At 42.8% G+C, this 14,152-nt stretch overlaps 1 protein-coding gene and 1 non-coding gene across 2 annotated transcripts; both read left to right on the top strand.

The window, feature by feature from the left end:
* Positions 1 to 206: 206 nt before the first annotated feature.
* LOC128762593 (butyrophilin subfamily 1 member A1-like) lies at positions 207 to 6,954 on the top strand. The gene is made up of 9 exons (XM_053870975.1): positions 207 to 231; positions 2,952 to 2,994; positions 3,134 to 3,396; positions 3,508 to 3,610; positions 3,836 to 4,096; positions 4,731 to 4,835; positions 5,829 to 5,891; positions 5,963 to 6,044; positions 6,481 to 6,954. Exons 1-9 carry the CDS (start codon positions 208 to 210, stop codon positions 6,932 to 6,934), a joined length of 1,398 nt encoding a protein of 465 aa, XP_053726950.1. The 5' UTR covers position 207; the 3' UTR covers positions 6,935 to 6,954.
* A 1,189-nt stretch (positions 6,955 to 8,143) lies between these two features.
* On the top strand, positions 8,144 to 8,215 carry trnap-agg (transfer RNA proline (anticodon AGG)). The gene has a single exon. It is a non-coding gene; the product is annotated as a tRNA-Pro (tRNA).
* The last annotated feature ends 5,937 nt before the right edge of the window (positions 8,216 to 14,152 follow it).

The raw sequence follows: 14,152 nt of genomic DNA, 5'->3' as shown, positions 1-14,152 counted from the left end.
TAATAAATAAGTAATCATAGTAATAGTAATCATAAAAGTGTCTGTCAGGGTCCAAAGTTTGCTACTTTATGGTCAATGGGGTGGTGGACTGTGCATTTGCACCCTTGTCTGTCGGCTATTAAATATTAATTTTATTAGTAAATCAGTTGTTGTTCGACATTGATGTTGGTCCTAGGAAGTTATGTTTCATTACAGGTCAGAGCAACCATGCTGCACAACTCCAGGCTGCAGGTGAGTCCGGACATTGTTTTATATTGGTAACACACCGCTTATATTTGATTGTTTCCGATGACGAGACCTGCTTGCTTTGGGTTTTCACTTCTGCGAGATGATTGAACTGCTGTGATGAATCCCTGCTTGTAACCGCTGTGATAGTTGTGGGTCATGATTGCTCTGCAGTCTCAGTCTATCCCTCATATAATCAAACTCTCTGACGGACTATTGTCTTTTGTCAATTTCATGACATGTCTTTTCATAATCAAATCCAATCAACTAAATAGTTAAAACATGGAATTATAACAAAACAAAGTAAATATAAGTATGTATTTTGACATTCAAATAAAATGTGACAGAAGATACGATATTGCCTGCATGTCCCGAGGTTGTTGTCTTTCATGGTTGTAACACGATAGTTCACACACACACATACAAAACATCATTGAGACAACTTACAAAGTCATAGAAAACTATTTTATTTTTTATAATATAATTTTTATAATTCATAATTCCATTTCTGCTTCCATGACTACTATCACCTGTTAGTGATAGTAGTCATTCATGTGTGCTCTCCAGACCACAGGGAACCTTTGTCAGTGCAGGAGTTCCTGGTCCACTGATCACACTGATGCACAAGACACGTGGCAGCTAGGATGATAACAACAACAACAAACATGGAGGGATCCCTGAACCAAAGCAAACAAAAGAAAAAAAAAAGAAACAAAAAAAACTGAAGTCTGTTGCTCGCGGAACTCAAGTCGGGGACAGTTTTAACAAACCCTGGCGGAAACCCTAATTGGTTAGCAATCCCTTGAAAGGGATATTTCACAATATCAATTTGTCTGTCCACACACTCACATTCAATATGTATCACTTTCAAAAGGCCTTTATTTTGAAATGACACATGAGATTGACTTCAAACTTCTTGGGTGGCTTCCAGAGATGCTCTAGTTTGAGACTAGACCAGTGGAATATTGGTCAACCTAAGGAATTCTCCAAAATATCATTATAAATATGTACACATCCATATTCAATAAGTAGGATTTTCAAAAGGCTTTTGCTTTGAAATGACGCATGAAATTGAGTTCTAACTTCCAGGGTGTCTTTCATGGGACCAATGACTTGGTTTTCTAAAACAATAAGGTATATTTCCGTGCCTTTTACTTTCAAATCAACTTTGTTTTGGCATTACCGTAATATTCTCATTACACAAGCAATGTGGAATTGCAGAGTTTCGTTTTGGCGCGGGCTTCACTCCGTTTTTTTTTTGTACGGAGCCCTGGAAGTGACATGCATGTGTTTGTTTTTTTGGATGTGACATGTATGACTATATATATATATATATATATATATATATATATATATATATATATATATATATATATATATATATATATATATGGGCGGGGTTTGCGCTGTGTCTGTGTAAACGTGCAAGACGAGCAAGTGATGGAGAAGTTTTTGAGAAGGGAAAATACAAATGCTGAACAGGGTCAAGACAGGGACAAGACCCTGACCCAGATGAAGGCCCTAGTACGAGTCGCGGACACAAGAAAAAAGGCAACACGGTGAAGTTGAGGCAATACAGTAAAAGCTATCTTTCACTTGGATTTACTTTCACCAGTGATGCAACGGAACCAAATCTGCAGTGCTTGGTGTGTGAGAGGCCAACAGCGCCATGGTGCCAAGCAAACTTAAACAGCATCTCCAGACGAAACACCATTCCGTTCAAAACAAGCCGACGGACTATTTGTTATGCTTATGTACAAACAATGAGAAACAACAAGCAACTTTTTGGAAAGCTTGCAAAGCCATTGTAAATGAGTGTTGTTTTGGAAAACATGTGCATTAGTCAGAAATGTGCCTTGCAACTCGATGAGTCGACAGATGTGGACATTGCCAGCTCATGGCCAACGCATGTTTTGTGAATGGAGAAGCCGTAACAGAAAACTTCCTATTTTGCAAGGCACTGCCAGAAAAATCAACAGGAGAGGAAATATTTCCGATCACGTCTGCACTGACGGTGCCTCAGCCATGGTCAAAGGCTTTGTAAGCAGAGTCAAAGAAAGAAACCCAGGAGTTATTGTTACGCACTGTTTTTTGCACTGCACCCTCGTTGCAAAGACCTTACCAGCAGATCTAGCTTCGGTGTTGGATGATGTTGTGCGCATAGTGAAGTCCTATTGCTCCACACAAAGGTCCGGTGACTGTTGTGCGGCAAAGCGCTGGCCTGTGTGTATGAGCTACGAGAGGAAGTTTTTTCGTCAAACAAGAGGTTTGATCACTCAAAGCTGCAAGCAAGTGATGTGTGGTGTGGCATACCTGGCTGATATAGTTCATCATCTGAATGAACTCAACACACGGATGCAAGGCCGACATGAAAACCTGCTTACAAGTACTAATAAAATTAACGGATTCCGGTGGAGCTCTGGCAACAACATGTGCAGTGTGGCAACCTTGAGATGTTAGTGAGCTGCGAGTAGGGAGGAGCGGACGCATCACAGAGCATTAGAGCACTGGCTGTCACACGTGATCGGTTGTTGAAATCGACAGTCACAGGTAGTGATCAGCATTCGCCGCTCACGCTGAAATTGGCCAATCACGATCGGTGACTGATCAATCGAAGCATTCCTAACTTCAAATATTACTGTTGTTGTCCTGTCAGCTTGTATATGTAGATCCCATTTTCACTCATGAAGTAAAACTTCCTGCTTGTGTTTTTTTCTTTGCTCTAGATGGTCCTGATTGTCTTGTTGCTGTTCCAGTCATCTGCCTTCGGTACTGTATGTCGTTCAGTGACCTGGATATGATGATGCTTGTTATCATTGAAATATAGAAAACTACAAACATAATGCTTGCATGACCGCAGGAGTGCAGACAGTTCCTTCTGAATGGGTTTGTTTGTTTCCCCACACAGAGCTCTTCACCGTTGAGTTGGAGAAGAGGGAGTACGACTCTCCATTTGGGGGCGAGGTTCAAATGGCTTGCAGGTTCCAACCCATTCCAAAAAATGCCTCGAGAAACTTAAAGTTGTCCTGGCATTGGAATGCTCGAGACACGGAGCGCGAAGTGTATCGGCTGGTAGACGGAGAAGAGCATCTGCCACCGGCGAACTCCCACTATCAAGGACGGGTCAGCTTTCTCATAGAGGAGCTGAGCCAAGGCTGGGCCAAGTTGAAGGTCTTTCACTCACAACATTTACACTCCCCAGAGAAACAACATTCTTTCTCATGGATCCCAGTGAGAGTTGGAAGCTGAATGATCCTTAATTCTTGTTTGTTTTATTTTCAGCTGTCTTCCCTCCAAATAAATGACTCAGGCATTTACCAATGCTTGATACAATCTGAGAATGTTGCACAAGCACAGTACAAGGAAATGACTTTGTCTGTCACAGGTATGTTGCTCATGTCTTCTTCTTTCTCTATGCCTCCGATCTAGGACAGTAGTGATTGTGCTTACGTTGCTGAGTCTGGTCATGCTGTGGAAAGTATGTGGGGAAAGTTGCACCAGTCTCGACCTTCTGTGTCTGTTTGCTCCTTTTGTTCCTGTTTGCTTGCTTTGTGCCCCTCCCTGACTCTAATTCATACTTCAGCTACTGAACGATTCTTTCTCTCTCCAGCTCAGTATGACAATGTGACCAAGCTGATCCAACCTTACAACAAAGACCAAGTTCAGTTAACCTGTGAGTCGAAAGGATACCCTGTGTCCCGTATCTCCTGGACTGATTCCAAGCAGCAAAGCCTCGTCGCCAGCACCTTTAATAAAACAACACCGGATCAACTCATCCAGGTTGTCAGTCATGCGCTTGTCAGCTTGTCCCAGTGGAACACCTACACGTGCCACTTTGAAAGAGGCTCTTCAGCAACGTTTCATATTCCTGGTAACACACCATTTATTTTTTTACACATTAATTTACTTTTTTTTATGGATATAGAGCATGCAATTTGGTCACCTTTTTTATTTCAACACATAGTTACATAAATGAAATGAACTCTGAAGTGGAGATGTACGGATATTGTCCATGAACATGTCACACATTCAGTTTCCATATCCATATTTTCCAAAACGTGACTGCAAGTTTGACATCCATTGTAGTGGTTGCCAACAAACAAACAAAATAAGCATCCCTAATCACATGACAGGAGAACAAGCTGTTTCAACTGTGGAAAAGTCAACTTAGTCAATGTGCTGACTTTGGAAAAATAACTTAGAACTGTGGCGACCAGAATGTGGTGTCGAATTTGAGCCAAAGATGTCATCCGTGTGGGGACAATGTTCACAAGTTTAGAAGTCTGCGCAACCCGGAGCACAACCTTGAGATGCATGGCAAGCATCAGCCACTACAGCATGTCTACAGAGCAACATGGATCAGAGGTTCAGTCAAAGTAGGATCTGGCGGTGAAACGATTGCAGGGAATTCATAAAAAAGTAGCATGACGCTGTTCTCTGGGTCAATTGTTTCCGTCATCATGTCGCCTGATGCAAGAAATGACGTATAAAACAATGTCTTTCAGGGGACCTCCACACTGACCGAGTGAGAAATACTGGCATATTCATCTGCATCGCTCTTCTGCTGGTTACAATTACTGGAATGATCTTCTATGCGCGATGTGTAAACGGTAAGAAACAACCACATTTTTGATTTAAAAAAAGTCTTGTATGAATGGTGTGAGGTGGCTGGAAGAGTTCAGTCCATGAATCACTTACAAAACCACAATAGCTGGTTGGTCAGACAAGAGAACACTCATTTGTTGAGACTGAAGGGTCCAAGAGTTCTCACACTTTGAAGGAATTGTAACATTCACAGCAGTGTCTGAAGCTAGGAAGAAGACCTGCTCCGGTGCCTGGTTTCTGTTCAGCTCTGAGAGCATGAAATCAATATTTGATATAACGCCCACATGATCAAATTTAATAAGGGCATGGTCACAGCTGCCTGCAGGGAGCCAGACATCACGTTCCAACCGTGTCACGTTGCTACTACATTTAAGAACTGACAAAGGGCCGGACGCACATGCTTTGGACCTCATGTGATAGTGAGGATTTTCTGGTCCTGGTTTGGGCTAAATGGTGTTCATTTAAGCAGTTAATGTTGTGAAACCTTTTAATGTCTGTTGAGTCATGTCTGACTGGTTCAACTTGAAATGGAGCTGACAGAACAAATGCCTCTAACCAGTTTTTATCTGTACTTCTCCTTCCTCCCAGCTCCGAACCGTTGAACCTGAGCGTTTATTCCTCCTTTGGTTTTAACTGATCTCCAGCCAGACAGGGAACTCCCATGCTGCTACCTGGTCTTGAAATCCTGTAGTGATTCGATGCTGTCAGACAAGGGGATGGCTGTGGGAGGTTTTAGTTTAGGAAAACACTTGAGTCATGAATAATGTAGTGGTTAATGGATAAGCTTGATCATTAGACAGTGTTTGCTTCGGTGGGTGCTCCCAGTTTCTGTTCCGGGGTCGGTTACTTTGAATTTGGAGCAGGTCTGGATCTTAAAAGTGTGTCTTGTGTTGTGTGTTAAGTGTGCTAAAACCTCAGCTTTCCTCTGTGAAGGGCTGGAACAGATGGGTACACTGGCTTGATGGTTCAGGTCACCTTTTCCTTTTTCTCTTCTGCAGAAAGTAAGAAAAGCCTGAGCGGCTCCACAGAAGAAAAGGCTGTATTTACTTCAAGTAAGAGAGGTAAGACCTTTTTATAACCCTCAATAATATACATGTTGTGTGTTAGACACTGATGGTTCTGATTACTGCAGAGAGTCTGAGGAGGTTGCTGATGGAGCACTACAACAGTAAGGACTTGGTCACTGGGCTGGAAGAACCAATGGTACTAGACAGGTGAGCTGAAAATACTACTTTGTTTGTGAAATGATTTCCTGCTTTGCTTGCATGTTTTTGCATTTTGCAAATGCCTTGGTGTCATGGTGCCATAGCTCAGAACAAGTTATAGTTGTCCCATAGCAAAAACTACTATAACTGAATTTCATTTTATTAAGTATACATGAGTAAAAGTCAAAGTTTGCTCTGTGGTTTAGAAGGTGGCTATAAACTAAATGCAGAACCAAATAAATGGGCTCCAAAATGTGAAAAGATAAAAGGATCGTTGAGCTGAGGTAAAGAATGTTGAAGATTTCTCTGAAAATTCTGAGAAACTATTTAAAATAAATGTATAAACTGTGGTGTATTTTACCATATTGCTGTGACTTAAAAAAGGTTGAAAGACTCAGTTCTTGCTATGATTGTCATGCGACTTCACCACCCTTCATCTTTCCAGACGTGGTCAAACTGTCCCACTGTCGTCAGTGTGGGGAGTGGGAGAACCTGGTGAGACGGTTCTCCTGCTAGGTCCTCCTGGAAGTGGAAAGACATCCCTAGTCCACATGTTGGTGAATTCTTGGATGAGCGATACCGACCTCAGCGATGTCAGTCATCTCCTCTGGATTGATGCTTCTGTGACTGAAGGAGATCTGTTAGGAACCGTGGAAAGTCAGCTGCCTGTCAGTGATCTGGAAACGTCCGAAGAGCTCAAGCATGTGATGACCAGCTCTGCTTGTTTTCTGGTGTTGGACGGGTACGTGGAGGGGAACTCGGAGTTCGATCCTTCTCTGATATCTTTTGTGAATGAAATAAGAGAAAGTCGCTTACTGGTCACGTCACGTCTGGATCAATGCCCAACACTCAAAACCACAGTCCCGAGTGAAAATATACTGACGCTGGAAAAACTGTGATCCTTGTAGCAGGTCCATCTTTTGGTCGTGAGCCCTTTCAGATCTGACACACATGCTGCTGTCTTTTCTGAGAAGACTGAATGTGGCGTTTCACAGCCAAAACTCAACATGAAAGAGTCTTGTCATGTTTATTTTACAAGGAAATAGGGGAAACAAGCTGCGTAATATGGACACAACACCTTGAACACAGAGACATTACTGATGATCACGCTGATCATGCTGAACCTCAGCAAAACCAAGGAGCTGATTGTGGACTACAGGAGGAAGCAGCGGGAGGACATCGTTCCACTCCACATCGGGCAGTCCACAGTGAAGAGAGTGGAGAGTTTCAAATACCTCGACGTGGCCATATCACAAGACCTCTCATGGTCACGCCACATCAACCAGACCGTGAAGAAGGCCAGGCAACATCTCTTCTTCCTTCCTCGTCTCAGAGACTTCAAACTCCCCGTCAAGGTGCTCAGGAACTTCTACACCTGCACTATCGAAAGCATCATGACTGGGAGCATCACCACCTGGGTGGGTGGCTGCACCAAACAGGACTTCTCGGCTCTGAAGAAAGTAGTCCGCTCGGCTGAGGGGACTATGAGAACAGCACTTCCCGACCTGCAGGACACCTACACCAGACGATGCAGGTCAAAAGCTCAGAGAATCCTCGGACAGCCCCACCACCCTGGACGTTGTCTCTTCTGCCCGTGACCATCAGGACGCCGGTTCTGCCTAATGAGGACCAACGCTGAGAGGATGAGAAGAGGCTTCTTCTACTCAAGCGAGTCGGATAACCTGGTGTCACACTGTCACTTTCAGTCACTCTCGTCTTCCAAACCTCAACACACACACGGTCACACACACACACACACACACATTAACGTAGACATATGCACTATTATTTAATTTTTATTTTGCACTGTTGTTTTTATACTGTTGTTTTATAGTTTATTATTAATATTATTATCTTGTGCATCTTCTATTGCACACTTCTTTTTTATTGGATGCAGGGACACAAAGAATTTCACCATGCGTTGTACTGCGTAAAACCGTATGTGTGAAGAATAAACCTCTTGAAATCTATTCCTGTTATCTGGAAAATGTTTTCGTGATGTGGATGCTACACCAGCAGCTGTCAGGCCACCTCAATCCAAACATTATTCCATCCTCATGACATGTCTGTGTTGCAGGTTTCAGTGAGCCTCAGAGGCACTAGTGTCTGGCTTGGTGGTCTAGGGGTATGATTCTCGCTTAGGGTGCGAGAGGTCCCGGGTTCAAATCCCGGACGAGCCCTTTGATTCTTCCACACTTACAAATACCTGGGAGTGCAGTTGGATGACAAACTGGACTGATGCTCTGTGCATCAGTGTTGGCAGAAGAAGGTGAGCAAGGCAGAGCTGGACAGCCTAACATCAGTGGCAGAGCAACGGACATTGAACTGGCTTCTGTCCATCATTGACAATCCTAGTCATCCTCTGCACAACACCATCTCCAGACAGACAGAGGAGCAGTTTCAGTGACAGACTGCTGTCATTGTCCTGCTCCACAGACAGACTAAGGAGATCGTTCCTCCCTCACGCCATTCGGCTCTTCAACATCTCTCGCGATAAAATGGACAAATACTCACTGCACACTTACACCATAGACACACATGCACTTTAGTTCGCGACACACACTCACATGCTAGACTGTTGTTGTTTATTTTTATTCTTTCTTATCTTATTGTAGCATTGTTTTTTTTACCTGCTCTTATGTTTCCACCTGTCATGCTGCTGAAAATGGGGAATTCAATGAAGTATCTATCTATCTATCTAGTGGTTTACCCTGGACATTCCAGCTACATCCACAGTAGCGCATGCTCTGAGTTGACCTAGCACTTACATTTCAAGTGACATTTCTCCTGGGGTTATGAAGCAGGTTTATAGTTTATAGTTACTGAACCATCTGAGTTAAGAGGGGTCACATTAGGTGTTGCTTTTGAGTTGAACTTATTGTGGTATTCCCTTTTGGCCGGTAGGTGGTGCTGTCGCCTAACTTCAGCTTGACCTTCTTAATTTAGGCCAGTGATTCTCAACATTATTGGAGGTACCGAACCCCACCAGTTTCAGATGTGCATTCACCGAACTCTTCTTTGGTGAAAAATGAAATGTCTTTTTTTGTCTTTCAAATTCAAGATCTGTTAAATTTCAAGACGTGGGCATGTTTTTTTTTTACTGGTGCACAAAATGAACCCTGAACAATGGCAACACAGTGTGACTTCTGCTGTTGCCTTTGGGAGACCAGTTCAGATATGTGTGGCTTCACCTTGGCAAGTGTGTTGGCAGAGGCTCCGCCAAACCCCTGAGACTCAGTGAAACCAAGGGTTTACTCGAACACAGGTACAGAACAACTGATTGAGGCTCTAAAGTAAGAATTTAAGTACGTATCCCAGTACTTTACTGTACATCAATGTGACATATGTTCCTGGGCTGCGGAGTGGCCGCCGTCTGTCGTGACTGACTTAGTAAAAAGGTGAGTGAAACTGTCTGCTCTTCTGGAAACGGAAGTGCAACCCCTGAGATTCATTTGAAACCTTTAAATCAAGACTTCCAGTTGAATTGTCTGATAAAAATGGTTGTTCACCGTCGTGCAGATGGTCGGTCTCCATTTCAATATTTTGCAAGCTGGCCTTTGATTTTTCAAGTTCCTCGCTTGAAGCTCACCTCATCTTGTCAGAGCTGCCTTTCCTGTCCAAGCCTCCAACTCTAGGAGGCGTCCAAGACATTCACTCCATCCATTCGCTGCGGCTTATCTGAGGTCAGGCAGCAGAGGCAGTTCCCTCCACCCAGAGACTTCCTGTCCTGAACACGGTGATCCCAGGCCTGGGCATGCACATGGCCTCCACCCACTACAACACTTGACCACACAGCTGTCTTCTACATTAGAATTTCACATGGGCCATTCTTCATCTTCATTTTAACACTTTTACTTTTCCCAGATTTGTTTTTAATTCAAGTCTCCTCCTGCTTGCTTCTTTTCAAGCGTGTGACTCCACCTGAAAATCATCACTGGGATAGAGGTCGACCACCAGATGCATCTTTTGTCTTCACAGCTGCAACTTGCAAATGTGGATTTTTAAATGCTGTCCTTTTACCTTGAATTTTAGTAGCCTAACTTCCCCATAAGACAGTTTAGAGCTCTCCCTGTTTTCACATTTAGTGGGGACCACTCATTGACTTTCATGCTGTCCCCAGCCTCTCGCCCTCAACCCAAAACAGTCGCCACAAGGAGGTGTGTTTCCAAAAATTGGTCCCCACAGGTATAGCTACACGAGGACATACACACACGTACACACACAGAGTGTGTGGAGAGTTAACCCCATCAAAAAGGACTGATCTCTCACATGCTTGTCCCCCATTTCCTCTTTCAACCTCAACCCCACAGACCAAAGAGGCGGTTTCATCATTTGGTAATTAATATTCCGGAGTGGACCCGAGCATCAGGAAGCAATTATTCAATAATGTATGGAGGTAAACGCTCGCTTCATCCACAGGCAGAAACAGGCCTGAGCACAAGCACATATAGATCACAGTGATCTACTCTCCCTCTTCTTCAAGATCAGGTTTCCAGCCGACCGACAGTGTCTGTGGTGAGTTCCAGAGGCCTGCATGAAAGTTCTGCTGCACGCGGATCCTTCCATATGTGGACAACTTTCTGTCATGACTTCAAACTGTTTGGGTTGGTTTGTAAATGTGCAAATGGGAAGCCAGGCTTTCCAATGAATGACGTTAAAGATTATGACTCCTTAATCGATGAATGAAGCACATGATGACGCGTGTTTAAAACGCATCTTTTTTCAATGTTGAACTAGTGACATCTAGTGGTGGAGCCTATCAATTGCAAAAAAAAAAAAAAAAAAAAAATCACGCTGATGTGGAGGATGGAACAGTTTCAGTCGTCTCTAAATAATTTCATACAGAAACTGCATCTGACATTGAAAAGCAATTTAAGCTTGAAAACATATTAAAGTCAGCTGGCGATCCAGTTTGGATGGTGTTCAGTTCAAGCACAAACATTTCACTCCACACTGCAGTGTGAAAAAACAACAGTTTCACTTTCAGATACTGACAACAAAAAGTAATGTAAATAAATGACTTTGCAAGACATAATTGATCGAAGTGGAAACGTACACTGTTAAAAGTACATGAAATATACTGTATGCACTTGCATTTGTGTGTGATCTTTGAAAGTAGCTCATCGGAACAAGGCGTCTTCCTCTGCTAGTCTTTCGCTGCCGTGACACTTGTGGAAGAGTCTAAACAGCGAGCGACGACTTTACTCTTCGGTGTATCTGAACTGTCCTGTGAAGGCCTCGCTGAGTTCACAGCTCGGTGTGCAAAAAACTGGGTAAAAATGCCATAGACAATAAGAAGATGACAAATCCAAAATGCATAAGATTAAACGAAGCAAGAAATAAAATTAAATGCATTCAGTTTGAAGAGTGTTAGTCAGTGTTGTCAGTTGTAATATACAACCATGGATTACAATGAATCACAGCTCCTTCAACAAAAATGAAAAGTGTTTTGAGTTTAGGAGTGTCGATGTCACCGCCTGCTGTCAGAGTATGACTACGTTTTTCAGAAGTGGGTTCCAAGGGTGACCTGCTCTGAGGTGCGCGAGTGTGGATATTGAACTGAGCATCAGTGAGAAGTGACAGGAGTAGTTTCACAGCTGCAGCCATGTCAGGTGACGAAGGGTCCGTCCAACACACCACTCCATCCAGGATCCGCTCTCCGGCTCTGACTCAGCCCGGCTGGTAATTGGGATCAGATGAGTGGCAGCTAAAGTGCAGTGACCCGGGTTCTCCGGGACCCGCAGTAACCTGGAAGCATTTATATGATGGAAAAGATGTTTAGTTAAAGTGCGGCGCGGCGGCCCAGCCCCTCTAATGACTCTCTGGCCCGGAGTTGTGTGATGGATTCGACTGCTGAAACCGGGACACACACATGCTTCCATCACCAGGAATTGTGATGGATATGACTGGTGAAAGCTCGGAACGCCACTTCCTGAGTCCTTCACTTCCTTCCTCTCAGCCAACCGCGCTGATCCGGGTTTCACTTGACTCGGCCTGGATTGGATTGCAGATTAACAGACTTCCTGCTCAATCCAATGGCTCCATTCATCCACTTCCCTCTGACGCTTGCTTGCACTTATGAGCAACATTGATGAGGATGAACCTGAATTTTCATGATGGATGAAATGAAACCGGGGAAATCAAAGAATGGCATGAAGAGGGGAAAGATAAAAGGAACTCTTCACACTGTGAACCACCCATTTCTTCTGTCCCTCAGTCCCAAAAGTCTTATTACTATTATTATTATTATTATTATTATTTATTATGAGTGGAATTCATAAAAGAAGATTTCATTTTTATGTTGATGATCTAACATGAATCCAGTGACCGAAATAACCAAATAAATTATAATAGATGCAGTCAAATGAATTTGTATAAAATAATTAATCCAAATAATACGTATATATATATATATTAGGGGTGGGATTCAATAAAAAATAATCTAGTTAATTAAATTATTTGTGATAATTAATCTAAATTAATCGCAGTTTAATGGTCTAAGAATATATGCTACAAGAAGCCACATTTTTCAATTTGAATGAATTTGGTATAGTACTGAATCAAATGATGGAGCCATACATACATCTAAACAACAAAATATTGTTTATTTTGCATCAGTTTGACAATAGCACAATAAATCACAATGATGTCTATATTCAAGTTTTTATATCGCTTTATTTAAACTAAAGCTCTTCTAATGTCATGAAAATATTTGTATAAGAATTTCAATGTTATAGGAATTTCAAGTCCATTCAGAGCAGTGGAAACCCTGGCCATTGTGTAGTGAAAAACCTCCCTGAACGAAAGCAAACAGAAGCTTTTGTTTGCTTTGGTTCAGGGCTTCCTCCATGTTTGTTGTTGTTGTTATCATCCTAGCTGCCACGTGTCTTGTGCATCAGTGGGATCAGTGGACCAGGAACTCCTGCACTGACAAAGGTTCCCTGTTGTCTGGAGAGAGAACTGTTACATTAAATTAGCAATAAATTATATTTTTGTTGTAATATATATATATATATATATATATATATATATATATATATATATATATATATATATATATATATATATATATATATATATATATATATATATATATATATATATATATATATATATCTGTGAGAGTGGGAAAACGTTTTAAATATTTGAAGACACAGCCAATTCAATATTTTTGACAAAATGAATGTTAATTCAGTCATACATTCATTTAACTATTAAGGTCCAAAGCATCCACCCAAAAAAGAAAACATTTCACATATATATATATATATATATATATATATATATATATATATATATATATATATATATATATATATATATATATATATATATATATATATATGGAATGCGTGTTTAACAAGCGTAACATGCTGATTCTTCTGCCATTCCTTGCGCCATCCCATCAGACAGAACCTCCACCTCCACCACCTCCTCCTCCTCGTCTTCCTCCACCTCTCGCACCACTCCTGCTGGCAGTCCTTGATTAGGCCGGTGTCCCGGGGGAAGGGCTGAAACTCCTCCGAGATAGCAACATGGAGGGCACTAGGCGCTCGTCACTTCGGATCAGGGCGGAGGGAGGAAATGGTGACAGACATAAAGCTAAATATATAATTCCTCCCATGCCGGTAATCATGACGTCCAGACCATTCGAAACGACAGTTTAACCACTTTCGACTGAGGAACGCTTTGTTCAGACCGCTCAGACAGGCGGGGGGTGCGCGCGAGTGCGCGCGCTGCCGCGTCTGGCGGATGGTGTCGGGGAGCCTCGTGCGCTTCTCTGAACACTCCCCAGTGTGCGGGGCTTCAGACAGGAGCCGTTCTGTCAATGAGTGACACGACCAGCGCGGCGGAAGGAAACACTCGGGCCTCCTGGCATTACTTCACCTGATTATGAGGATTTGCAACATCCTCCTGAAATGCTCTGCGGCTGCACCTGCATCATCCCGCCATAAATATGAACACACCGATCTGCGTTTCAAATGACAACAGGGCCAGAGTCACTGGCATCACGCTGGCCCGCGATACCGCAATACCCAGCTCACCAGCCCACTAAAAAAAAAACATGCGCGTCTATTTGTGCCGTTACGGTAGCGACTCCGTAAGCTCCTGTGAAG

Source organism: Synchiropus splendidus, chromosome 1, assembly GCF_027744825.2.
Source record: "Synchiropus splendidus isolate RoL2022-P1 chromosome 1, RoL_Sspl_1.0, whole genome shotgun sequence".
Taxonomy (NCBI): Eukaryota; Metazoa; Chordata; class Actinopteri; order Syngnathiformes; family Callionymidae; genus Synchiropus; species Synchiropus splendidus.
Note: the sequence above shows the minus strand (reverse complement) of the source record. Positions and strands in the feature narration are given on the sequence as shown.

Bases quoted from the DNA above. Each gene is read 5' to 3' on its own strand.
- LOC128762593 (XM_053870975.1), top strand. From the start codon at position 208: ATGCTGCACAACTCCAGGCTGCAG. The intron at 4,097-4,730 runs GTAACACACCAT...AATGTCTTTCAG, and splicing joins AGCAACGTTTCATATTCCTG to GGGACCTCCACACTGACCGA. The intron at 4,836-5,828 runs GTAAGAAACAAC...TCTCTTCTGCAG, and splicing joins CTATGCGCGATGTGTAAACG to AAAGTAAGAAAAGCCTGAGC.